The sequence below is a fragment of the Rhodotorula paludigena genome (assembly GCF_050403205.1).
Source record: "Rhodotorula paludigena JCM10292 DNA, Rt_paludigena_JCM10292v1_ctg39, whole genome shotgun sequence".
NCBI lineage: Eukaryota > Fungi > Basidiomycota > Microbotryomycetes > Sporidiobolales > Sporidiobolaceae > Rhodotorula > Rhodotorula paludigena.
In genome coordinates this window covers 25,914-49,020 of record NW_027481419.1, presented here as the reverse complement: position 1 = coordinate 49,020, position 23,107 = coordinate 25,914, and the positions used below count along the sequence as shown (strand labels likewise).

Below are 23,107 nucleotides of genomic sequence, written 5' to 3'. Positions count from 1 at the left end.
CGCCGCTTGGCGATGCCATTCGACTTGCCACAGGCACTCGCTTCCTGCGATACCCAGAGGAAGAGGCGGACTTTAATTTCGAAGCTCTGTACCTCTCTACACGCTTGGCCGCCAAGAAATCGCAAGGTGCACGCAGCGCCAGCGAAGCCGCGTGGGACGGCGATCAGAACGCTGCTGTTGTCTCCTCAGCGCGGCACGCGGCAGCGGAGCAACACCAACGGCAGGATGCCAGTGCAAGCTCGACGACTCTCTGTGATGAACCGGTGACCTTGGTCGGTTGTGCGTTGTTGTCTCCAATTCTGTCTTCCCCGCTGCCGCTGATCGACGTAGCTCCTGCTTGCCGACCGTGTTCAACGCAGGGCTTGGGCCAGACGACCCGGAGAACCCGGAGAACTGGTCATTCGGAAAGCGTGTGTGGCTGTCATTCATCATCGGGTTCGTTCACCACTTTAACTTTCCTCGCGCCTTGTTAACACTCATTTTACCTTCCCAGCTTCTCTACCTGGGCCGTCTACCAAGGCGGTGGAACGGTCTCGATGGGCTACAGGTCCTTGATGGGCGAATTCAACATTGTTGAACAGGAGGCCTTCCTCGTACTTTCGCTTTGCACGTCTCTTTCTTTGTCCGACACGATATCCTTAGCTGACGCACAACCTGCAGATGTCTTTGCCTGTGTGTCTCGCAGCTCACAACCATCTGCACACATAGCTAACCACGTCAGTCACAGATGGTGCCGGTGCATTGCTGTTTTCGCCACTTAGCGAGATGTACCAGCTGTGCGTTGCTCCCCGGTACACCGGATGGGGCGAGCTCATCTTTTATTTTACAGCGGGCGAAATCCGCCGTACTACATTCCAATGCTTGCGGCATTGGGCTTGCAGATTGGCGCCGCCCTCTCGCCCTCGTTCGCAGGGGTCGCAATCTGCCGCTTGCTTGTCGGCTTCTTCATCTCGTGCGCCGTTCCGTCCTGATCCTACAGAAAACCTGGCTCACGCTGCTCACAAAAGTCCCCTTCTTGCCACGGGTGGCGCCAGCTTGGCGGACATCTGGGGTCTCGAGCGACTACCGTTGGCTCTGTCTGCTTTCTGGGTGTTCCCGGCATTCTGTGCCCCAACGCTTGTACGTGAATGTTGTGCCCGTCAAGACGTTCCGAGCGAGGCAACGACACCGATGCTTTATTTTGCAGGCTCCGACGATGGTCGTTTGTGCCGTCGAACGGTACGATTGGCGCTGGACAATGCTTGTCCAGCTCTTCGCGCTTGCAATCAGTGCCGTGCTACTTCTTCTCCTCCCTGAGACCGTACGTGTCAGGTCCCAGCTCTTCAATGCAACTGAACTAAGTGCGCATTCTCGCAGTTCATCGACAAAATTCTCTACCGCCGCGCTTGCCGCCTCCGCCGACTGACCGGCAGCCCGCTTTTCAAGTCTCCTGCGGAAGTCAGCGAGCATGCGGCAAAGGGCTTCGGCACCATCATGAAGAAAGCCCTGGTGATGCCGTTTAAGGTCACCTTCCTCGACCCGTCGATTTTGTTTGCAGCCTGTTACATGGGCTTCTGCTGTGCGTGTGGACGCTCTGCAAGTCGAAGTTGCGCTGCTGATGTGCTGAAACCCGCAGATGCCATTTTCTGTGCGTTGCGATACCGTTCTGCGTCGGTCCGTACTCCTTTCGACAGTATTGCTGACGGTGACTACCGCCAGTCTGCTTCTTCGACGCCTTTCCTGTCGTCTTTGGCGAGATCTACCCTTTTTCGCTTGAACAGCAGGGTCTGGCGGTGCGTATGGCTTGCCACCAATGTTGACTTCTGCTTTTCTGACGCGCAAACGTTGTGACCACGCAGTTTCTTTGCGGCGTCGTCGCGCCGGCGCTGGCGGTTCCGTGCTACGTCGTCTATCAGCTCACCTACATGTACCCGCTTGTCAAGAAGCACGGCATGCCCATTGTCGAGCGGCGCCTCGAGCCCGCTCTGTTGTCCAGTGTCACTGCCGCACTCGGACTGTGGATCTTTGCATGGACGAGCTTTGTTCGTTTGCACTGGATCGGCCCTATGATTGGCGCCGGCCTGTTCATCTGGAGCAACTGCATCACTTTCCGTGCGTCGTCGTCTTAACTCGCAGCAGCTTTCTCCAATGATGTCCCGCCTCCATTCGCTGACCCATCTCGAGGGGACGCAGAGTGCATCTTCTACTACGTCATCCTGGCCTACCCGAAGTACGTGGCATCGGCCCTGGCGGCCAACGACTTCATTCGTTCCGCGGTTCGTTTCTTCCTTTCCAAGCTGAGGGATTCGTCTCCATGTACCGCGATTGCGTGTCCGGGAGACACTGATGTCCATTTGTCGGGACAGGCCGCCGCTGGACTCGTGCATGGCGCAACTCCGCTCTTCCACTCGCGCGTCGGGCTCCACGGCGGCGTCTCGCTCCTCGCCGGCCTCGCGACATGCGGCATCGCCGGCGTATTTATCCTCTATCTCAAGGGCGCGTCGTTGCGGGCGCGGAGTCGATTTGCCGAGAGCCCGGCGCAGGTTGAGAAGGCCGAGCTGGAGAAGGCTGGGGAGAGCGGAGGAGCGGTCGAGCAGGCCTGAACGAAGAGGCACACATAGAGTTTGAATTAGAGAGGGCTCGGACACACTTCCGTGGCGCACTCTTACATTGAGGCAAAAAGAAGCTCTTCCCGAAAGAAAAGGGAGCGCGTTGGTAAAGTCCAGCAATGACGGGAGAACGATCGAATGAAGCTGAGAATGCATAGACCTTTTGATGCTTGTGCGACAAGAACGACTCCTTTACCTACCTCGACAGCCATCTAGCGCGACCACCCCTCTTTAGGGTACGTCCCTCCCGGCCGATGCGAGCTCCTCCTTTTTAGCGCTTGAGCGACCACTCGTCACTTGCGCGCGCTGCGGCGCCTCGGCGTCCCCTCGCTCTCGTCTCCGCTCGTCGCGCTCGTGTACCCGCCGGCCTTTGCCTTGCGCGCGCGGAGGTGGTGCTCGGGGACCCAGCTCTCGTCGACGACGCCGGTCGAGCCCTTGGCGGCCTTCTGCACCGAGCCGTCGGTGCCGTCGACGATCGACGCCGACTTGGCCGTGACGGCGCTCGGGCGGCGCTTGGTCGACGACGAGGCGGCGGGCGCAAAGTACGAGGTGTAGACGAGGTAGCCGACGCCGGAGAAGATGCCGCCGAGGAGGAGGTACAGGAAGATGCTGAAAAATGCATCCAGTCAGCGTGTCGTTCAAGGTGAGCATGCGAGGAGAACATACAGCTCGAGGTCGAACCACGACGAGGCGGGCTCACCGACCGTGACGGTCGAGTCGTAGCCGAGGACAGAGTGCGTCTTGCGGTTCTGCAGACACGGGCGCATGAGCTCGATGGATACAAGCCGGGAAACACAGTCGTGATGCGCACAGCGTCGATGTAGTCGACCCAGACGCGGAGGCCAATGTCGCCGATCTTGTTCTCGCTGTGGAACTTGTACTGTGCGTGAACGCAGCAAGTCAGCGGCAATGCGATGCGCTGGCTGAGAATAACGCACGGGGATCAAGGGCGACTTGCCGGCGGGGCCGACGGGGAGGCCAAGCGGCATCGTGGTGGTCTGCGCGAATGCGAATCAGCACCTTTATTCACACGGCTGCAATGATTACGCACGTTACGAAGCGGGCGCTCCTTGCCCGAAGGCTCGCGGAACTGGCCGTGCACGCGCGTGACGGTGACGGCCTCGGCGCCATGGTTGGAAACGCGGACATGGAGGAGGTTGTTCGAGTTGCCGTTGGTCACGCCTACGAGGTGCAAGCAGTCTTGTCAGCACCATGCACTATGTTTGGAAGCGCTTTGCGGTGTGTTGGCCACGGAAGCGAGAGTGCAGGTCGTGTGCGTGGTCGAGGTCGAAGTCTCCGGCTCCTTTCGAACCCGAGTCTCGCGGTGCCCAGCTCAAAGGGAAGCGATAGACCTCGCAGTACCGCAGTAGCGCGGCCATCCCCCCTCGCGTCGTCCCCACCGAGTTGCGACCCGCCTCATCCTCATCACCTCGACCACGTTCACCCCACAAGGGATCCCTCCGTAAGGGGCACAAGCTCACGGCCGAAGGGGTTCGAGTCGGGGAACTTGATCGAGGCCTCGACGTCGGGCTGGCCCGCTGCTGCCGCGGCGAGCGGGAGAGCGGCCGCGACGAGGGCGATGACGGGGGCTGTCGTCGCAGCGTGGGCAGGTCAGTGCTGTGCTCTGCGGGGTGCACAGAGGGCGCAGCGTGCCTGCAAGCTTCTTGAAAAGCATCTCGAGCGAGCGCGTCGATGCGGTTCTGTCAGAAATGCACAAAGTCGCTCTTCTCGCGCTGACAGCAGCTCGCCTCTCGCTCTTGTGCGCTCGCTTGAGGGCTGCACCACGTCGAGAGACTGTATTTCACCGAGTCTGATTTGCTTGATCAGCGCTAGCTTTGTGTTCGCTCTTCTCTCGTCACTGCGTTCGCCGACGTCGATCACGTTGCGAACCGCCATATGGCTAGCAGGAGCTCGTCAAGAGGGTACGCAGCGTTGTAGTAAGATCACGACAGCAAGGTGAACTGACTCAATCGCGCACAGGACGTTGCCGTCCAAGGCCTGTGTCAGCTGCCATCGCGCAAAGACTCGCTGTCTCCCTTCGCTGAGCAGCCGCTCGTGCCAACGCTGCGTCAAGAAGGGCATCGACTGCGAGTGGGCCGTCGGTGCGTCCAGTCGGCGCCGCCTGAGGCGTCATTGCGGACTGACACTGAACCATCTGCAGACCAACGCTCTGCGCGGCAGGACACGCGTGCACACGTCGAGCGCCTCGAGGCACGCATCCGCGAGCTCGAAGCGCAACTCAGCAAGGAGTCGACGCCAGAAGCGAACGCCGAAGACCCCGGAGCAACCGCCCGTCGGCTGGCGGACCTTGACCTCCAGAGCAGAGCTGCTCCTGCGGGAGCCCTGACACTCGACTCGGAAGGACAGTTGCGTTGGCACACCGAGACCAACGTGAGTAGATGTGCTGCTCGGCACGGGGGCCTGCACTCACGCTCGCTGTCTGCAGGCCTTCGATTGTCAGCCCGTGGAGCCGAGGCTTGCGCACACGTCCTCAAAGCTCGCCTTTCTCCCCGTCCCGCTCTCCTCCTCGCTCCATCGCAGCTTGCTTGACCTTGCTTTCACCTGGCATTATGACTCGTGGAGGGCGCGTCGTTCGTCGCCTCTTTTCCGACAACATCAGACTGACCCGATCGCGCCTACGCAGCTGGTTGAGCGCGAAGAGTTCATGGAGGATCTTTGGACGGGTGAGCGCACGCATTCGTACTCGCCGTTCGTCCATCTCGCTGTGCTTGCCGTCGGCTGTCTCTACGGTCAGCCCCCGTTCTCGCCCATTTCACGCTGTCCATCTAGCTGCTGACGCACAAGCGCAGTTCTCGATCCTCCTCCCGAGCTCTGCACCGACCCCTCAGACCCGTCGACACGCGGCGAGCCTTTCATCGACGCTGCGCTCGAGCTTCTGCCGCAGGAGATTGCCGCACCCAAGTTCTCGAGCATCCGCGGGCTGATGGCGATCGCAAACTACTACGGCGGGACGGCGAGGCCGCATCGTGGCTGGGTGCGCGCTCAGGTTCTCGCAGGAGAGAACGAGCCGGTTTGGCTGACCGGCTCTCGCAGATCTACGGCGGGATCGCGCATCGCCTCGTCATGGACTGTTCGTGCAGCCCTTGTCTCGTGTCCGGTTGTTCGCTTGCTGACGCACAAGCTCCGCCCTGGTGCAGTCGGTCTCCACATCGACCCGCCGGCAGACAGTCCGATTGACGAGGACCTGCGGGTGCTGCGACGCAAAGTCTTGTGCGCTTCTTCGATGTCGACACTCCCGCCCGTGATACTGAAAGAAATTACGGTCGCACAGCTGGGCGTCCTTCGTGAACGATGTGTCCTGGTCCCTCTGCATCGGGCGCAAGACGCCCTTCTCGCTCGAAGAGATCCACCAGCCGATCCCGCCCTTTGACGCCTCGCTCGCCGAACCGGGCACGGGCGCGCTCTGGCCCGCCGAAATCCGCATCCAGCTCATCGCGTGGCGCGTGTGCAGGCTGCACTACTCGGAGAGGGGGCAGGCGCTCGAGGAGGGGGTGAAGGTCGAGACGGTCAAGCGGCTCCATCAGGATTTGCTCGACATGTGCGCTTCTCTTTCCTCTGCTGGACAAGTTGATTCAGACGCCTGACGTGTTGCGCGGTGCAGCTCCGACTCGTTGCCCGATTTCTGCCGCGGGGAGACGCTCACAATGAGCCCCGACGTTCTGCAGATGTGAGCTCTTCTACCGACAGCTCATCCATTTAACAAGCTGACTCTTATTTTTGGTCGTAGACAGCTAACCTACGTACGCTCTGCTGCCTAAACTTCTCTGCAAAGCCGCCTAATTTGACTGCCTTTCTCGCAGCACGGCCTGATCCTCCTTCTCCTCAAGCCGTACCTCGTCAAGCCGCCAGACGACGAGACGGCCAAATTCGCGTTTGACCGCTGTGCGGAAGCGTCCGAGAGGATCGCCAAAGTGGTGCAGCAGTACCAGGTCAAGCCGACGTTCCGCCGCGCCCCGAACAGCGTGTACCAGTAGGTCTCGCTCCCAGACATGTCTGGGGCGCCCCCAAACAATGCTGACGCTTGTGCACTGCCCACCAGAGCCATGTACTACAGCGGACAGACCTCCATCATCATCGCCTGCCGCGCCCTCACCTCGCCGCACCCTTCCGCGCCCGAGTTCACACGCCGGCTCGAGTACGTCAACATCTGCATCGGCGCGCTGCTCGAGTACTCGCAAGTGTACAAGATGGGCGCCGCAAGCGCCAGTGCGCTTGCCAGGCTCCGCGACCGCATGCTCGAGGAGCGCCTGTCGGTGCCCAAGTGCGCTGCGGCCGACTCGATCGCAGCAGCCGTGCCGAACGCCGCTGCAGAGTTGGACAAAATAATCATGCCGCAAGTGCCGCTTAACGCCGCAGTGCCGACCGACGACCTCGTCACCGTCGCGAGCTGGCTCGCGGGCACGAGCGGGACGATCCCCAACCTCAGCGCGCGTGGTGCCAGTACCAGCGCCGCCCTCCCGCTCCTGCCGAGCCTCGCGGACCTTGCAGCGGGAGGGACCGCGCCCGAGCCGCCGCTCGAGACGGGGGGCGGGGCGCAGGATCCGCTGGATTGGATCTTGCAGGACCATGCGATGTCGCCCGAGGTGGCGGGCGGGACTTACGACTGGCAGATCCAGGCAGCTGGGTGAGTACTCTCTCCCGCTTGCTGACTGCCTGACCCCGCTAACGCCTCGGGAACGCAGCGGACCCTCGCGTGCGCTCTGAAACTTGTACGATCTCGTTGCATCTCTTGTTGTCACTTTCCCCTGCAATCGACTCGAACTGTCCTGTCGGCGTCTCACCTGCACTGTGTTGTGCGCCTAGAGCCTTCTGGACAGGTTGCCGGCGCAGCCGAGCACAGCGAAGCGCGGCCAGGCATCATCGCGCATCCTCACTCGGCACTGCCAATCGACACGAAGGAGGCCTACAATGCAGCTCTATTGACACTCTTCTCGGTCGTCTTCTGGACCGAGAAAATCTACGCCCTGCCCTGCGCGAGGTCGGTCGAGGTCGGCTCCTGCTCGCCCTCCTTGGCGACCTCCTTGACGGGCACGACGACTGCGTCGTCGTCGTCGGCGCTCCGGAACGTGTACTCGCGCACTTCGGCATTGGCCCAGGGCTGCAAGCATACGTGCAAAGTCAGTCTGGCTCGCACATTCGAGAGAAGGACGAAAGCGAGGAGAAAAGGCGCACGGTTGCACTGCGGTAGCCGTCCGTGATGGCGCGCAGGATGTCGCCGTGCGCGACGACGACGATGCGCTTTTCGGGCCGACTGCGGATCCACCTCCGGACCCACTTTGCGCGCTCGAGCACGTTGTCGACGCTGAACAGGCCCTGCTTGGATGTCCACTCTTTGCCCGGAGAGACGGTCGAGGGGAAGCTGCCCCAGTGCGCGGGGACGGGCGAGGGGTCCAGGGAGGACAGGTCGAGGCCGGCGAATTCGGGGTCGGCTTCGAGCGTGGCGCGGTCCTGCGGTTGCAAGGGAGGGAGAATGAGCGTGGCTCGATGGAGAGGTTCGGCCTTGCCGCCTTGGTGCCGTATCAAAGGAAAAGAGACGCACGGAACCGGTGTCGCACGGCAGGTCGTTACACTCTTGCAGCTCGGGGAGGATCACGACGGGCTTGCCCTCCTTCTCCAGCCGCTCTCGCAGCGGGGCGTATCTGTTGAGACTCCAGTGGTCAGCAAGCGTACGAGAGCAATAAGAGGACGACTACAGCGCGCTCACCCGATGATGAAGGTCTGCATCGGGCGGCGGAGCGGACTCGAGACGAGCAGGTCGGCATCGCGCTGGAAGCCGTCCTGGGTCTCCTTGCAGAGGTTAGCCGACTGCTCGCGGCCGAGCTTGGTGAGTGGCGCGTCGAGGATGCTGTAGTCCTCTGCGACATTGTCTGCGACGGGAGGGAGTCAGCCTTGGAGGTGAGGACGGCGAGGGCGGGACGGGAGAGCCGCACGCTCTGCCTGGGCGTGGCGGGTGAAAAATATGCGCTTGTCGGTCATTCTGGCTGGATCTCTCGCTGCAACAGACGTCGAGAACAAGAGCGAGGAGCTGGCGAAGCTGCGCGGAAGCAACCACGGCGATGACGCCGGTCCGGCCTCGTCGCCTCGCCTCGAGAAAGGGTGGGCGTGGCTGCTCTCTGCTTGTGACACTCTCGTATAGCCCGTGCGCTCATAGCAGGAAACGCCGGGCGGCGAGGCGACGGTGCGGGTCTGGACCGTTGTCGAGCTTTCCCCTTGCAGCTCTCCGCATCCGCTCCTCGTCGCTGCACCGCTTCCGAGCGCACGCTGTAGCTCGTGCGGGACAGTGCAGCGCTTGCTTGACCCGCCTGCCAAGCAGCGCAACTTGCCGCGCCGGTCTCACCGCTGCCTCATCCGGGTCCCGCCGACATCTCCTGCGCGCCTTGACGAGCCTGCACCGCGCCAAGAGCGCACGTGCTAGACGGACTGGGCGCACAGAAGCCCTCAGCAGCCCTTGCAGTCCCTCGTCAGCTCCTGCAAGCCAAGTTGCCGATCCTCCTCTCGCACGCACAACTCGCACCATGACGACCGAAGACGCGAAGGCTGCCGCAAAGCGCCGCGGGAGGAAGCAGGACGACTCGCTGCCGCCCTCGGTGCGCTCGATCGTCGTCCGAGAAACTAGGTTGGGATCTCGCTCACCGCACCTCCTTCCTCCGTCGTTCACAGCGCTCCCGCGACATCCAGCGCGCCTTCCGCGCCCGCCGTGCTGCCCTCCTCGCCAACCTCGAGACGCGCGTCGCCTTTCTCGAGCACGAGAACCTCGAGCTGCGCCGCCGCTGCGGCTTGTCGCTCGACGGCCCGCCCGTCTCGGGCCCCGAGCCGCAGCTCGTCAGCATCGAGAACGCCGTGGGCGAGATCGAGGTCCCCGGAGCGCCGACCCTGGCGGGGAAAGGCGGCTCGGGGGCGGCGGGCGGCGGCGCAGGTGCCTCGGCACCGCCGAAGAAGCGCACTGCGTCCGCAGCGGCGCTCGACTCGGACGTCGCCGCGCCGCACTCGCGACGAAGCTCGTCAACGAGCCAGATGGTGTCGCCCGTGACTGCACAGCAGCAGCAGCAGTGGCCGGGCACGGCGGACCCTCAGGTCGGCGCAGCGGCAGAGGCGCTCCTGTCGGGCATGTCGAACGGCGCAGCGCGAGCGCCGGCGCTCGGGCTCGTCCAGTCGCAGCACCAGCACCTCTACCCAGCCCCTTTCGCTTCAGGTTCGACCGCGCACGCCCCTCCCACAGCGCCTTCACACCCGTCGCCCAGCTATGCGACGCATCATGCCCAGTCTCCGACCACTTCCACGGCTCCACCGCTGCCATACTCGAGTGCACCTTCGCCGCTCAACCCAAGTCACTACGCCCCTCTCCCCGGACACAGCCCCTTCGCGTCCGGATCGAACGGGCACCATCCCGCATCCCTGTACGGCGCGAGCGTGCCCTCGCCCTTGCAGCACGGCTCTTCCCAGCCGCACCTCGCCCCCGCGCCGGGTTCGCACCACGACCCAAACGCACCACCGCCTCCTCCGTTCGCCGTGCCCGATGCGAACGCGCTCAACTCTGCGCACGCACTCCTACAGACGCTGCAGCAGGTCGCGTCGCACCCGCTCCTCTCGCTGCTGCAGAACCCGGCGGCGCTCGCGGCGCACCAGCAGCACTTGCAGCAGCAGGCAGCGACTCCCGGCTTTGCGGCGCCGACTCCACCCTCAGCGCTGTCTCTGCCTAGCACGCCGTCGGCGGTGATGACGCCCGCGACGGCCGCCTCGCACCCCTCTCCACCATCCGCGCGCTGTTCCTCCGCCACTGCGCACGCCCCGCCGTCGACATCCCTTGCCCCGCCCCCCGCAGGAGCAGCAACCTTTGCCTCGGCCCCGTCGTCGTCCACTTCCTCGGACTACGCCTACGACCGCAGCATCACCCAGCGCGCCTACCTCCTCGGCGCATGCGGCTCCCTCCCTCCCCTCCCCGCCCACGCCCCCTCCGCGTCCGGTTCGCGCGACCCCGACGCGCCAGCCGTGCGCGAGCGCAAGTTTCGCGCGTTCTGCGAGACGGTCGTCGAAGGGGTGCTCGTCGCCGAGGCGCAGGGCAAGATTGTCAGCCTTGGCGCGGCGGGCGGGGGAAAGGGGAAGGGAAAGGCGGATGGGGAATGCTGCGGGGGCGTGGTCGAGTGCGGTGCGGGAGAGACGCGCGAGCGGGGAGTTGGGGGGGCGAAGGAGGTGGAGGGCGGGCAGGAGCAGGCGGGGGCGGAGGAGGAGTGCTGCGGCGGGCTTATCGACTGCTCGTCGGCCGTGTTCGACTCGACGCCCTCATACCCTACCGCGGGCCCAGCGGCAGTCAAGACTCCTAGCAACGGGCCTCCGACACCCGCCGCGACGCCGGGCACCAACTCGCTCGATCGCCCCACGACGTCGACGTACACCCCGCTCGGCGACGTCTTCCTCGCGCTCGAACCGTTCATGGCCGACCCGCTCGGCCCGTCGCCCTCGTCCTCTTCGTCTCCCTCAGCCACCTCGCCCGCCGACCTCGGCGCGCCGCCGCAGAAGCTCGCCGCCATGCTGTGGGACTCGTTCCCGGCCTCACTCCTCGCGTCGGCGACGTCAGCCGCCCCGCCGCCCGTCCTCGCCGACGAGCCGCCGCACTTTGCGCTGCACCAGCTCGAAGAAGGCGGTGCGGGCGCGACCGAGCTGCGCGTGTGGAGCTGGGCGGCAGACATGTGCGCAAAGGCGATGATGATCCGTGACTTGGTCGTGCGCGGCGTGTGTGGCGAGGAAGAAGCCAAGGAGCGCGTGCTTGGTGTCGGCGTCCTCACCGCTACGCGCGCGGACGATACGAGCTCGGCGGCCGCTGGCACGACGGGGACAGGCGCGGGAGGTAGTTGTGCTCCGGGAACCAAGTGTTGCTGAGTGCCGGATCTGTCAGACGTACCTTCGCATTTCGACCTCTAATCTCGCATGCCACCTTCCGGCCCTCAACGGTGTGCACCTGCGTTTTGCCCCATAGTATAGCTTAATCTGGCGCTTCAGTCCTCGCATTGCCAACCTGTCGTTCTCTCAAGAGATGCAAGGGGTGAGAGCTAAAGCGAGAGCGCGAAGTGCAGCAGTTTCGGGAACGAGTCTGATTCTTCGCATTTCTGGTCGTCCCGTCGCTTCGCCTGTGCCTCCGCATCGCACTGACCCGCCCTCAACAACTTTGACCAGGCTCTGTCACTAGCGCGCGGAAGCGCTTCAGCGCTGCGAGACCCGTCTCGAGCGTATCCGCACCGGCAGGGTCGGCGCGGCGGATGCGGGCGAGGCGGTCGCCCGCGGTACTTGACGAATGTGTGGAGAGAGGATCTGGTGGCGATGGCGCGACTTTGGAGGAGGAGGAAGGCGAGGACAGGGAAAAAGAGAGCGCTGCAGGCGGCAGCTGCGCAGGCGGCGCTACCGGTTCGGAGGGTGCGATCGCCGAATGTGGTGCGCCTGCGCTCGCAGTCGACGGAGAAAGCGAGACGGCCGAAGACGATGCTGGTAGGCCTGGCGGCTCGAGCGGAAGCGAAACGGGTGGATGCGCCTGCGCGAAGATCTCGACTACCCCGCCACATGCGTCGGTCTGCGCAGCGTGCTCAAGCACGCGGAGGCGCACCTCGACCGACCTCTCGGGCCGCCCGAGCACCATCGCCATCCTCGCCGTAGCGAGGCCGTCGTCCTGCAGCTCGAGCAGCCGCGCATCTTCGGCGACGGACCAGGGCGGGAAGTCGCTCGGGAAGAGGAGCGCGGAGGCCGCGATGGCGGACGGATCGAGCCGGGGAGAGGGACGCGGCGCGGAAGGGAAAGGCGCAGAGACTGCGACGGCGGGTGATTCGGAACGACGCTCACGCTTGGCAGCGGGAGGCGGAGAGGCGGGCTCGCCTGCTGGGCGCGCGAGAGGCTTCGTCTCGAGAGAGGGCGAGACGGAGGCGGGGGCAGGCGCACCGGGCTGCCCGGGAAGAGGCGCGTCCAGGGTAGGCTCTGCAGCGCTGGAGGGCGGACCGGCGAGCGGCGGCATGACGAGGTCCTTGGTGATCAAGCCTGCCAGCAGAGCAATTGAGCGACGTGAACTTGTGAATGGAGCGGGCTGGACTGCAAAAGGGCGCACCGGCAGAGAACCATCCGTCTTGCAGCTGCCTCCATCGCGCCTTGAGGTCCTTCTGCTGCTTCCGGAGCTTCTTAACGACATCGTTCCACGGCGTGCGCTGCACTCTCAGCCGGCGAAGTTCTTCGTCCTCTTCGGGCGAGAAGACCCGCGCAGGAGAAGGGTGCGACGGCCTGGTGAGCTTTTTGGGAGGTGGAGGCGGGACGGCAGCTGGAGGCGTCGAGGTCGAGCCGTCGGCGCCATCTGGGAGGCTCAACGCTGCAGAGATGAGGCCTGTCGTGCATTTCCGAGTGTGTCAGTCCCGGAAAAGACCCGCCGTCGAGGCAAAGCGACGAACACACCTTGAGCGAGCCACTGGTCCTTCATCGCGTCCCACCGCGCGCGCACGGCAAACATGCGCCGGCGCGGAAAGTACTTTGCGGCTTTGCGGATCGAGGCGTCTCCGGTGTGGACTTGGCGCAGCAGGGCATCGTCCTCCGCGGTCCAGGCGAGCGGACCGGTCGAGGAAGCTGTGGAAAGTTGAGAAGGACGGTCAGAGTGCAGCAGCTTTGAGAAGCACAATGCGAGGAGTGGGAGGCTACCGAGACGTACCAACGACAGGAAGGCCGTCCTCGGCCAAGACCCTGACAGCTCTCGGGCCTGGTCCTCGAAGAGCATCGGCGGGCGCGGAGAGGGCCGGGAGCGACCGTCCATCTGGCAGCGGGAGACGCCGCCCATCAAGTCGCTGTGTGCGTGCTGCACACGAGCGGACGCAATCAGCGTCTGCCTAGACGAGTGACAAGGAGGAAGCAACGCACGAGTTCTCCCCGCCAGCTCGTCCTCCCGAATCTGCGCACGCCGGGCCTTGAGGACCCCGCCTCGCTGCTTGACCTCCTTCGTCGTCCGTCCGAGCCACGCGCCAATGTCGGCCTTCTCGAGCCCGAGGCGGATCAGCTCGAAGCGCAGGACGTCGTCTTCGTAGGTCCACTCGAAGGCCGGGTCCCAGATTGCCGAGGCGCCTGGTGCGCGGAGAGCCAGAGATAGCACAGGGGAGAGAGGAAGAGGGCGAGTCTCACCTGGTCCACTCAGAGCCGCGTCTGCAGATCCTTCGTCGTCGTCGTCCTCCTCCTCCTCTCGACCTTCGTCGTGCCCTTCTTCCCGCCTCTGCTCCTGGAACTTTCCCCGCAGGTTCATAACGACACCGGTGGAGCTGCCGCGCGGCGCTCCTCTGCCTGTCTCGGCGCGGGGCAAGTTGCTCGACGGGCCGAGGAACACGCCTGGGGCCTGACCGGAAGGCGACAGACGAAGCGACTCGCCCGGCTCGGTTCCGTACAGCGAGACGGTGCGGCCGACAGGCTCGTCCTCGTCGCTGGTCCCGAGCTCCATGTCGTCACTCGCAGGGAGACGCGCGGCAAGAGGAGAGAGCGCGAGAGGGTGGTGGTGGTGGTGGTCGACCTGCGCAGCCGCGAGCGCGGGAGCGGCGACCATGGCTGCGACTGGCTCGTGCGGTAGCGAGGAGGATACTCGAGATGTTGGTGAGCAGGAAGAGGCGGGCGGAATGCTTTGGGACGGGGAGAAAGCGTGCGACGCGGACGCGGAAGGAGGTGCTGCTGGCGCCGGGTCCAACATGGCGGACTCGCGTGACTCGATAACGCCGGGTGGCAGCGGCTGTCGAGAGCAACCGTCAGCTACACACGGACTGTGCGGCTCGTTCCACATCGGCGGACACCGAACGCGCACCCGGGTCGAGAGGAGACGCAGACGCACCTCGTCGCGCGGTCGTGAACGGATTCGCGCCGGATTTGCGCGTGGACGCGTAGCAGCTCTGAGTCTGTCTGCCCCGGTGTACCGCTTGTCACAGAAGGGCGCGTACTGCCAGCGCAGTGTCAAGTTGCGTTGAGCGAAAGAAAGAACGGCGATCAAGAGCGAGCGGGCAACGCGGGCGCGAGACTGTTCCAAGAGCGGAGCGGCAGAGAGTCGCAAGCTAGCAGTAGAGCTCGGCACTCCAGAACACTCGGAAGACCGTGATTGCCTCGGGAACAAACCAGGTCTCTGTCCTTGTCGTCTCCATCGCTCGCTCGCCCGCTGAGCCCGAGCCTGCACTCGCCGAGAGCAGCTCGCCCGCGATGCTCGTCACGCTCCTCACCGCGCCCCCGCCCGCCCTCTCGCGCGACGCCCTCGCCGACCTCTCGCAGGCGACCCCGCCGACGTTCGAGGGCATCCCCCCGCTCACCCGCCACCACGAGCCCGCGGGCGTGCGCGTCCTCGTCGAGCCCGCACTCGAGGGCTTCTCGGGCCAGGGCATCGACGGCGCGCTGTGGGTCACCGAGGGGTCAGTCGGCGTCTCTTCACCTTGATGAGGAGGGGGCCAGGGCCACACAGCGGGCGATCCAGCTCGCCAGGGTGCTCGAGATGAGCTCTCTGCATGCACCCATGGACGCGAGAGAACCGCTGCTCCCCCTCGACTCGCGGCGTCATCATTCGTCCTCGTCCATGAGCTGACCTCCTCACTCCCATCTCGCACTACAGCGCCCTGTCCTTCTTCTCGTCCGCCTCGACGACAGGCCTCCTCATCCCCTACCCGCACATCACCCTCCACGCCATCTCGCGCCAGCCCGCCCCGACGCCCGCCTCGCTCTCGAACGGCGCAACTTCAGTGTCAGCGGAGGCGGCGCAGGGCGGGCCGTGCATCTACTGCCAGATCGAGGAGAGCGGGAACCCCGAGGACGACGACGACGGCGAGGACGGCGAGGGCGCGGGGACGAGGGAGATGTGGATCACGCCGAGCGATCCAGAGAGCGGTGCGTTCGACTGCTGCCTCTCTCTCTCCGATCCTCGTTCGCAGCCTTCGGACGTGGGACGCCGTTGCCGAAAGACTCGTCGTGTCAGCGCGTTTCTGACACACGAAGCTGACTCGCTTACTCCGCTCCGCTCGACAGTCGACAAGATCTTTTCCGCCCTGTCCTACTGCGCCTCGCTGCATCCCCCCTCCGGCTCGTCGTCCTCCGCCCAAAACCCCTCCAGCTCGGGTCCGTCCATCCTGAGCGAGTCGGCGGCCGCGGGCGACGCGGCGCTGTTTGCCTCGATGGGGCTCGACCCGGCGTCGATGGTGTATGCGACGGCCGACGGCGGGATTGCCGGGCCGGGCGCGCAGGCGCTTCTTGCTGGCGACGCGGACGGGAACGGGGATGAGGGGCAGTGGGACGATGTGGACGAGGGGGAGGGGGGTGCGGGTGCAGAGGCGGGCGAGGAGAGCAGTGCAGGGAGGGTGAGGAGCGAGTTTGTCAACGAGGGGAGGGCGAGGGGCGCGCCGTACTAGGCGGTGCAAGGCGGTCCTGTCGAGCATTCGGCTGTTTCACGAGAGACAGGGCGAGAGTCGAGTGTGCGAGGTCGACCCTCTCTCCCCTCTTTCGCTTCCTCCCCCCACCTCACCGCGAGCCATGTCGACCTCGTCGAGCGACGCCGTGCCGTTCGACCCGTTGAACCACTCGCACCGGCGGTGGAACCCGCTCAAGCGCGAGTGGGTCCTCTGCAGCCGTGCGTCGTCCTCTCTCCGTCTCGGGGCGATGACCGCATTCCGCTCGCGCGACGACTCCGCGAGGGGGAGCGGCGTGTGTCCGAGGGGCTTGCGAGGACTATACTGGTCTCTCTGCGCTGCTCGGGTGCTCGCGTACTGCGACATGGCGGCGTCAAGATGGTGCTCGTGGGGGGTTCGGCGATGAAGTCGATTCGGCGGCGGGCAGCTCGCCAGGCGCAGGGCGTGGAATGCGACTGCTCGTACAGTGCTCTGCGGTGCTCTGTACCAGCTCACGCGAGCGTGCGACCGTCTGCTCGTCCCTGTCGTCGCTTCGCTCTCCGACACTCCCGCCAAACTCGCGCTGCTGCCGCGCCTACTCGCTCCGAGCAGCACCCAAGCGCTTGCAGCGCCCCACCAAACACCCGGCTGACCCGCGCTCTCTCCCTCTTCCCACACGCCCGCAGCGCACCGCACCAAGCGTCCCTGGCAAGGCGCCGTCGAGCCACCGCAGCTCGCGTCGCTGCCCCAGTACGACGAAAAGTGCTACCTCTGCCCGGGCAACGAGCGTGCCGGTGGGAAGCGCACGGAGAAGTACGAGGGGACGTTCGTGTTCGAGGTGCGTTCAAGGCGAGGCCGGGACTCGCTTTCGCTCAGGCTGCAGGTCGAGATGCGCCCGCGCCTCTGCCGCTGCCTAACAGTGGGTGCTGAGACGGTCCCGCTGATCACTTGGGCGTCCTTGCGCGCACATAGAACGACTTTGCCGCCCTCCTCCCCGACTCGGTCGCCCCCCCTCCCCCCTCGAGCCCCGACGCGTCCGTCGCGTCGCTCTTCCGCACCGAGCCCGCGCGCGGAAAGTGCTATGTGATCTGCTTCTCGCCCAGGCACGACCTCACCGTCGCAGAGATGGACGTCGACGGCGTCAAGCGCGTCGTAGACACGTGGTGCGTCGCCAGGGCGGGGCGGCGCCGGACGAGGGCTCGAGTCGGGAGCTGATCAGTAGTTGGGTGCTCGTGCAGGATCAAGCTCTACAAGGACGTGTCGCTCGAGAACCCGTGGATCAAGTACATCCAGGTGTGCGTTCCGCGATTTCTGCGTTTGCCCGGTTGTGCCGTACTATAGAACGACGCTCCCGCGCCTGCTACGAGCTCATCATGCTGACGGCCATCGACGTCGTCGACAGCTTTGAGAACAAGGGCGCGATGATGGGCTGCTCGAACCCGCACCCGCACGGCCAGGTGCGTCGAGCCAGCCCGCGTCCAGAGCATCCGTGCACGCCCGCCCTTCCAGCGCGCGGCTCCGATCGCGGTTGACGAGTACTCTGACGCACGCACCTCCGCAGGCTTGGTCGCTGTCGTACGTGCCGTCGATCCCGAGCACGATGCTCGCAGCGCAGCGCGACTTTGCGCACGAGCACAAGCCCGTCGAGGGTGTCCCGACGCTGTGAGTTTTCGTTCGTCGGAGACGGTGTGCTCAATCTAGGCTCTCTTGCGAGAGCTTGTGCGGCTCACGCCTTCCGAGAGGACGCTCACCCGCTCGATCGCACAGCACCAACGGCCTCGCGTCCCTGCTCCTCACGTACGCGCACACCGAGCTCGCGACGCACCGCTCGTCTCCCTCCTCCGAAGACTCGCGCGTGGTGCACCTCGGCGCGCATTTCGTCGCGCTTGTGCCGTACTGGGCCGCGTGGCCGTTCGAGGTCGTCGTCGTGCCGTTCCGAAGGCACGTCCCGAGCCTCGCGCACCTCGACGAGGACGAGAAGCGCGACTTTGCAGAGACGCTCGTCACGGTCGGGAGGCGGTACGACAACCTGTGCGTCGCGTGGCGCTCGCTCTTCCGTCACTCTGGTTCGTGCGCTCTGCAGGCGCAACAACGCTGACTATGCGAGCGCTGCTCCGCGCACAGGTTTGAGTGCTCGTTTGCTTACTCGATGGGCGTGTACCAGGCGCCGACCTACGCGGCGCTGTCGGACAGCGAGCTCGCGTCGTCGTCGAGGGCGTCTGCGCCGGACGCGAGCTACGCGCAGCTGCACGTCGGGTTCTACCCGCCGCTGCTGCGGTCGTCGACGGTGCGCAAGTACCTCGTCGGGTTTGAGCTGTTTGCCGAGACGCAGCGCGACATTACGCCCGAGCAGGCGGCGAAGAGGCTGCGTGGGGTCAGTGGCGAGGTGCACTACAAGCGCGCGCTGGCGGGGAAGGAGTAGCTCTGGGTTGAAGTGGTGCAAAGTAGTCTGTCTGTCGTTGCACGCGCTGCACGAGTGGGAGAAGGAGAGAGAGGGGATGGGCGGCGTGTTCCTCCTCTTTGCACGCTTGTATCTCGCCCACACTCTGCGCCTCGTTCCCCCTCTCCCGTGCGAGCGGGTGCGTGCGATGGACGGGATCCCCGTGAGCAGTGCGCCGAGCGGTGCGTGTCTTGTCCCTCGCTGTCTCTGTCCTGCGTGCTCGTGCTCTGCCCCGCCCCGCCTCGTCACCCGCTCGTCCCGCCCGCCCGCTCGCCGTCCCCGCGCGTCCTTACGCGTCCTGCTCGAGGCCGTGTCCAGCCCTCGCCGCAGCTCGAGCTGACCCGTGCCTGCTCGTGCCGCCCTCACTCCACTCGCAGACGCGTCGCACGCCGCCCACCACCCGGCCGACTTCCTCTTTGCCCACTCGCACCACCAGGACCACCATCACCACGACGGCGACCACGACCAGGAGGAGCAGGATGTCCACGCCATGCTGCAGGACGCTCTCCGCGCCTACGAGGACAACGTCGACCCGGCCAATGCTCCCGGCCCCGACGAGCAGCACCTCCAGGAGCACGGCGACGACAACGCAGAGACGGACCACCTCGCCCTCGTGAGGGCTGCGGCCATGGGAAGTACTGCTCCGCCTACTGCGCAGTCCGATAACACCGGCTACGGCGCTGCCACCGCCGAGGGTTCCGCTCCTTCCACTTCCGCAACCGGTCCTCCGCTCGACGGTGCACCTCCCGCCGCCGCCTCTGCCGACCAAGACGCCGCCGCCGACGCGCCCACCTACGTCGACGCGCCCGCCCAACGCCCCGGTCGCGGGCCCGGCTCGCGCGCGCGCTGGACGCCCCAGGAGGACCAGACGCTCGTCGACCTCGTGCGGATCGACCCGCCGCTCACGTGGACCGAGATTGGCAAGCGCATGGGGAGACCGGGCACCGGGTGCGGGATGCGCTGGTACAAGTTCTTGAGGGACAAGGTCGCAGCGCGTGAGTGCTGCTGCTTCGTCTCGCGCGGGACGGGTGTGCGGGCGGCGGCGCGACGAGGCGTGCCGCGCTTGTGCTCGGGCACGCGATTGACGGCAACTGACGCTGCTCGACGGCACTGTACACAGAAGACGAGGCGGCGGGCGTACAGACCACCGAGGGTGCTTCGACCGGTCCGTCTCTCTCGCGGATCTCGGCTCTTTCATCACTCGACTGACTTTTTCTGCGGATTCCTCCAGGCGAAGATGCGATGCAGGAGCAGTCCGAAGAGCAGACGGAGGGCGCGCAGCAGCTCGAACCGTCGAGCGAGATGGTCGTCGGCGGGTCGGGCGCCAACGCGGCAGTGGCAGCGGAGGGAGGGTCGTCAAGCAACGCGAACGGCAGTCAGACGGGCGAGAGTAGGCTCTCTCTCCGCTACAGTCCGCCTTTCTCAGACGGCTCACCCCTCGTCCCGTAGGCGCCTCTCCCGACCCTTCCGCTCCCGGCGCGTCGTCCTCCGCGCAGCGCCGCGGCACGCGCAAGACGATCACGAACGTGCAAACGGGGCGCATTGTCGACCTACCCTACGTTCCGCCTTCGCAGCTCCCGCCCGCGCTCCCGCCCTCGGCCTCGCTTCCCGGCCACCCGTACCCGCGCCCTGAGGGCAAGGTCCACTCGAACGCGGGGAAGGGCTACCTCCCGCTCAGCGCCATGGTCGCCCAGCCGCCGATCCCGTTCGCGAAGAACACGGTCCTCCGCGGGAGGAGGACCAAGGCCGCAGACGTGCCGCCAGCAGCTGCCGACGTTGCGACGGCGGGCGATGCGAGCGCCGCCTCTGCCGCCGCCGATGCCGCGTCGAGCCAGTCGCCGATGACCAGCGCGGCGGTCGACGACGGCGCAGCGGCGGCGGCGCGGCCGAAGAAGGGCAAGGGCGCCAAGGGCGGGCTGAGCAAGGCGGGCACGAGCGTGCACAAGTGCCCCGCCGAGAACTGCGAGGCGGCGTTCAAGCGCAGCGAGCACCTCCGGAGGCACTACAAGAGCGTGCACCGCGGCGAGAAGCGTGCGTCCTCTTTCGGGGTTTCTTGGCATCGTCGTGCCGTGGTGAATGTTCGCTCAGAGCCGTGCTGACGATGCTCCCCCTCTTTTCGGTGGCCCACAGCCTTCCCGTGTACGGTGGCGGGCTGCGGCAAGAGCTTCTCGCGCAAGGACAACCTCCAGCAGCACGTGCGCTTGCTCTTCTGGCCCGTGTTCGCGGATGTTGTCGCCTCCCCGCTGACTTCCTGCCTCTTCCGGCGCACAGCAAGCGATGGTACACTACGTTCGCGCCCTCTACACCTACCCCGACGGCAACACGACGACCGACCCTCCCGAGGCAGGCGACCCGTCCGCCGCAAACGTGACGGTCACGTTCGAGCAGGTCGACATTCAGCGCACGCCGCGCGGCGCGGCGCGCAAGGCCGCGGGCGGCCGCTCCAAGTCGAAGCAGGTCGCGGCTGTCGCGGGCGCCAAGGCGGAGGACGAGGGAGGCGCGGCGGAGCAGGGGGACGCCCTGGCGAGTGAGAATGGCGCCGAGCACGCTCAGCAGGACGGCTCGGTGCAGCAGGGCGCTGCGTCTAGCTCGCGCGCGGGCGCGCTCCCGCCGCTCTTTGGCACCGCCGCTGCGGCGTACTCGACCGCACCAAGCGCGAGTATGAGCCCGCACGGCGCCGGCGCGCGCGACACGTCCCTCGCGCCGTCGTCGGGCGCTGCGAGCGTCGACGGGAATCACAATGGCGGCGGTGTCGCAGCGGGCGGTGCTGGCACGCAGCTCGGCGACCTCTACGCGCCCGACGGGCCCGGCTCGAGGGGCCAGAAGCGCGCTCGCTCCGCCGCGAGTGGGTCGGGCGCTGGTGCGGTCGCCGCGGACGAGGACGACGGCGAGGGGCATGGTGCGGGCGCGATCGACAAGCGCCTGCGGCTGACGGGGCTCGACCTCGACGCGCACGGCGTCGACCACCTCGACCCGGCGCTGCAGGTCCTCGCCGCGCAGGCGCAGCAGCACCCGCAGGGGCATGCGGCGCACGTGCTCGCGCAGGCGCAGGCGGCGCTCCTCAGCCAGCATCAGCACCACCTCCAGCAGCAGCAGCAGCAGCAGCAGCAGCAGCAGCAGGGTGCGGGCGGGGCGGGCGAGCCGGCGAGGAGCATCACGCCGAGCCAGGGGGCGTTCAACGCCCAGCCGCAGCTCATCAATGCGCTCGCGAGGCAGCTTCAGCTCCAGCAGCAGCAGCATCAGCAGCAGCAGGACGGATCGGCCGGCGGAGACATGCTCGTCGATGCGCCGCTCGACCACCTCGCCGATGGGCTCTACGTCCCGGGACTGGCGGCGTACCTTTCGGAGAATGGGCACGTCGGCGGGGCGGACGGCGGGCCGGCGTGAGGCGTGTGCGAGGTGGGGGATGGGTGCGGGAGGGCGGAGGAGGAAGGCAGGAGTCGCTTGTTTCCGCTTGTTGTTCGGTGTTCAACCCTCTCGGTGCAGTACCACGTTTTACCTTCTTCTCTCTGTGATGCGTTATGTGCGCGACTCGCTTCTTTGGTGCGTCGAACAATCGTGCCCACCGCAGCTGAACTTCCCGAGCTGATGTGGGCTTGGCTCCGCGCTTGCAGGCTTTCCCTGCTTTTCGTAGCTGCTCGGTGTTGCTCAGGTAGTCATCGCGGTCGGTCCTCTCTGGCTCTGCAGGGCTTTCGTGGCATCGGCTGCCCTTTGCTTTCGCTCGCTTCGCTTCGTCCCGTTCACACCGTTCGCGCCATCTCGCCCGCACACAGCTCGCGCGAGTCGACTCAGCTCCTGACAGCCTACAGCAGCGGCCACGCGTCTTCCCCGAGCATCGTCACCCGCTGCGGTCTACACGATGAGCGCGCCTGACTCGTACGGCCCGCTCGTGCCGCGACCACCACGACATTTTGCTCGAGAAGAAGCTCGACGCCGCCTGGCTCTTCGGTGTGTCTCGGTCCGTACTTTTGACGCTCGCTCGCGCGCTGACAGCTGTCATGGCTGTAGGACTCCGCGACAAGGCCAAGGAGGAAACGCGTGAGTTGTCGCTTTTGGCCGCGTTCCCGAATACTAGCTGATCCCCATTACTACTGTTGCAGCCGAAGCCGACTCGCTCGTGGAGCAGAGCAACCGCGGCGGCAACGTACAACAGCCGCCGACCTCCCCTCGCCGCTCGCCCACCTTGGCCTTTCGCACCGTGTCGCCCTCTGTCGCTCCGGCCGAGGTGCGCGACTATCTCCGCACGCCTTCGCCGACCCAGAGGCAGCAGCAGCAGCAGCAGCAGCAGCCGCAGCAGTCGCGTCAGCCCGATCGAGAGCAGGAGCAGCAGCAACAGGGCGGCGACGAGCAGCCGTGCGAGCAGGACCCGCTCGACCGCCTTTCCGCGCTCGAGCGCCGCTTCGTACGCGCGGAGACGGAGCGCGCCGAGGACCGCGCGGCAGTGGAAGAGTTGCGCAGGGGCAACGAGCAGATCGTGGGGATGCTGAGGGAGCTGAACAGGCAGTTCCGCAGCGATTTTAGCTCGCGGTCGAAGGGCGGTGCGAAGGAGTGACGGCGGTCGCTTCGCTTGGCTGAATGCTTGGTAGGATTATCTTCCTCTGTCTTGCAGTACAGCAGTGGTGCTTCTTTCGCTCGCTGCGTGCTACTAAACGCGGAGAACGGAGCCGGTGCAGGCGAACCTTCGCAAGTTGCGCTTTCGC

General features: G+C 65.7%; 10 protein-coding genes across 10 annotated transcripts; 7 read left to right on the top strand and 3 right to left on the bottom strand.

Moving 5' to 3' along the window:
* Positions 1 to 225: 225 nt before the first annotated feature.
* Positions 226 to 2,582, top strand: JCM10292_003833 (uncharacterized protein; the record flags this gene model as incomplete). Its single annotated transcript, XM_076650685.1, has 13 exons — positions 226 to 263; positions 331 to 435; positions 494 to 593; positions 709 to 776; positions 830 to 952; positions 1,008 to 1,119; positions 1,187 to 1,300; positions 1,357 to 1,558; positions 1,616 to 1,627; positions 1,699 to 1,772; positions 1,839 to 2,091; positions 2,173 to 2,255; positions 2,346 to 2,582. 13 exons carry the CDS (start codon positions 226 to 228, stop codon positions 2,580 to 2,582), a joined length of 1,521 nt encoding a protein of 506 aa, XP_076503736.1.
* Positions 2,583 to 2,881: 299 nt separating this feature from the next.
* JCM10292_003832 (uncharacterized protein) lies at positions 2,882 to 4,484 on the bottom strand (the record flags this gene model as incomplete). Its single annotated transcript, XM_076650684.1, has 7 exons — positions 2,882 to 3,197; positions 3,255 to 3,337; positions 3,400 to 3,468; positions 3,527 to 3,586; positions 3,640 to 3,770; positions 4,070 to 4,177; positions 4,448 to 4,484. 7 exons carry the CDS (start codon positions 4,482 to 4,484, stop codon positions 2,882 to 2,884), a joined length of 804 nt encoding a protein of 267 aa, XP_076503735.1.
* A 674-nt stretch (positions 4,485 to 5,158) lies between these two features.
* JCM10292_003831 (fungal specific transcription factor domain-containing protein) lies at positions 5,159 to 7,313 on the top strand (the record flags this gene model as incomplete). The annotated part of the gene is made up of 11 exons (XM_076650683.1): positions 5,159 to 5,179; positions 5,233 to 5,338; positions 5,399 to 5,583; positions 5,643 to 5,679; positions 5,747 to 5,819; positions 5,881 to 6,147; positions 6,211 to 6,276; positions 6,337 to 6,349; positions 6,410 to 6,579; positions 6,649 to 7,233; positions 7,292 to 7,313. 11 exons carry the CDS (start codon positions 5,159 to 5,161, stop codon positions 7,311 to 7,313), a joined length of 1,545 nt encoding a protein of 514 aa, XP_076503734.1.
* A 253-nt stretch (positions 7,314 to 7,566) lies between these two features.
* On the bottom strand, positions 7,567 to 8,585 carry JCM10292_003830 (histidine phosphatase family protein; the record flags this gene model as incomplete). Its single annotated transcript, XM_076650682.1, has 5 exons — positions 7,567 to 7,707; positions 7,782 to 8,057; positions 8,149 to 8,248; positions 8,314 to 8,476; positions 8,540 to 8,585. The coding sequence occupies 5 exons, from the start codon at positions 8,583 to 8,585 to the stop codon at positions 7,567 to 7,569; spliced, it is 726 nt and encodes a 241-aa protein (XP_076503733.1).
* Positions 8,586 to 9,124: 539 nt separating this feature from the next.
* Positions 9,125 to 11,486, top strand: JCM10292_003829 (uncharacterized protein; the record flags this gene model as incomplete). Its single annotated transcript, XM_076650681.1, has 2 exons — positions 9,125 to 9,196; positions 9,270 to 11,486. 2 exons carry the CDS (start codon positions 9,125 to 9,127, stop codon positions 11,484 to 11,486), a joined length of 2,289 nt encoding a protein of 762 aa, XP_076503732.1.
* Positions 11,487 to 11,763: 277 nt separating this feature from the next.
* JCM10292_003828 (uncharacterized protein) lies at positions 11,764 to 14,160 on the bottom strand (the record flags this gene model as incomplete). Its single annotated transcript, XM_076650680.1, has 5 exons — positions 11,764 to 12,629; positions 12,697 to 12,966; positions 13,035 to 13,202; positions 13,491 to 13,691; positions 13,749 to 14,160. 5 exons carry the CDS (start codon positions 14,158 to 14,160, stop codon positions 11,764 to 11,766), a joined length of 1,917 nt encoding a protein of 638 aa, XP_076503731.1.
* Positions 14,161 to 14,798: 638 nt separating this feature from the next.
* Positions 14,799 to 15,991, top strand: JCM10292_003827 (Voldacs domain-containing protein; the record flags this gene model as incomplete). The annotated part of the gene is made up of 3 exons (XM_076650679.1): positions 14,799 to 15,004; positions 15,202 to 15,473; positions 15,612 to 15,991. 3 exons carry the CDS (start codon positions 14,799 to 14,801, stop codon positions 15,989 to 15,991), a joined length of 858 nt encoding a protein of 285 aa, XP_076503730.1.
* Positions 15,992 to 16,112: 121 nt separating this feature from the next.
* GAL7 (UDP-glucose:hexose-1-phosphate uridylyltransferase) lies at positions 16,113 to 18,389 on the top strand (the record flags this gene model as incomplete). Its single annotated transcript, XM_076650678.1, has 8 exons — positions 16,113 to 16,209; positions 16,654 to 16,805; positions 16,940 to 17,130; positions 17,206 to 17,262; positions 17,370 to 17,424; positions 17,529 to 17,629; positions 17,735 to 17,998; positions 18,092 to 18,389. 8 exons carry the CDS (start codon positions 16,113 to 16,115, stop codon positions 18,387 to 18,389), a joined length of 1,215 nt encoding a protein of 404 aa, XP_076503729.1.
* Positions 18,390 to 18,555: 166 nt separating this feature from the next.
* Positions 18,556 to 21,794, top strand: JCM10292_003825 (uncharacterized protein; the record flags this gene model as incomplete). The annotated part of the gene is made up of 7 exons (XM_076650677.1): positions 18,556 to 18,589; positions 18,785 to 19,402; positions 19,528 to 19,572; positions 19,639 to 19,797; positions 19,857 to 20,438; positions 20,538 to 20,602; positions 20,679 to 21,794. The coding sequence occupies 7 exons, from the start codon at positions 18,556 to 18,558 to the stop codon at positions 21,792 to 21,794; spliced, it is 2,619 nt and encodes an 872-aa protein (XP_076503728.1).
* A 611-nt stretch (positions 21,795 to 22,405) lies between these two features.
* Positions 22,406 to 22,959, top strand: JCM10292_003824 (uncharacterized protein; the record flags this gene model as incomplete). The annotated part of the gene is made up of 2 exons (XM_076650676.1): positions 22,406 to 22,445; positions 22,508 to 22,959. The coding sequence occupies 2 exons, from the start codon at positions 22,406 to 22,408 to the stop codon at positions 22,957 to 22,959; spliced, it is 492 nt and encodes a 163-aa protein (XP_076503727.1).
* Positions 22,960 to 23,107: the final 148 nt, after the last annotated feature.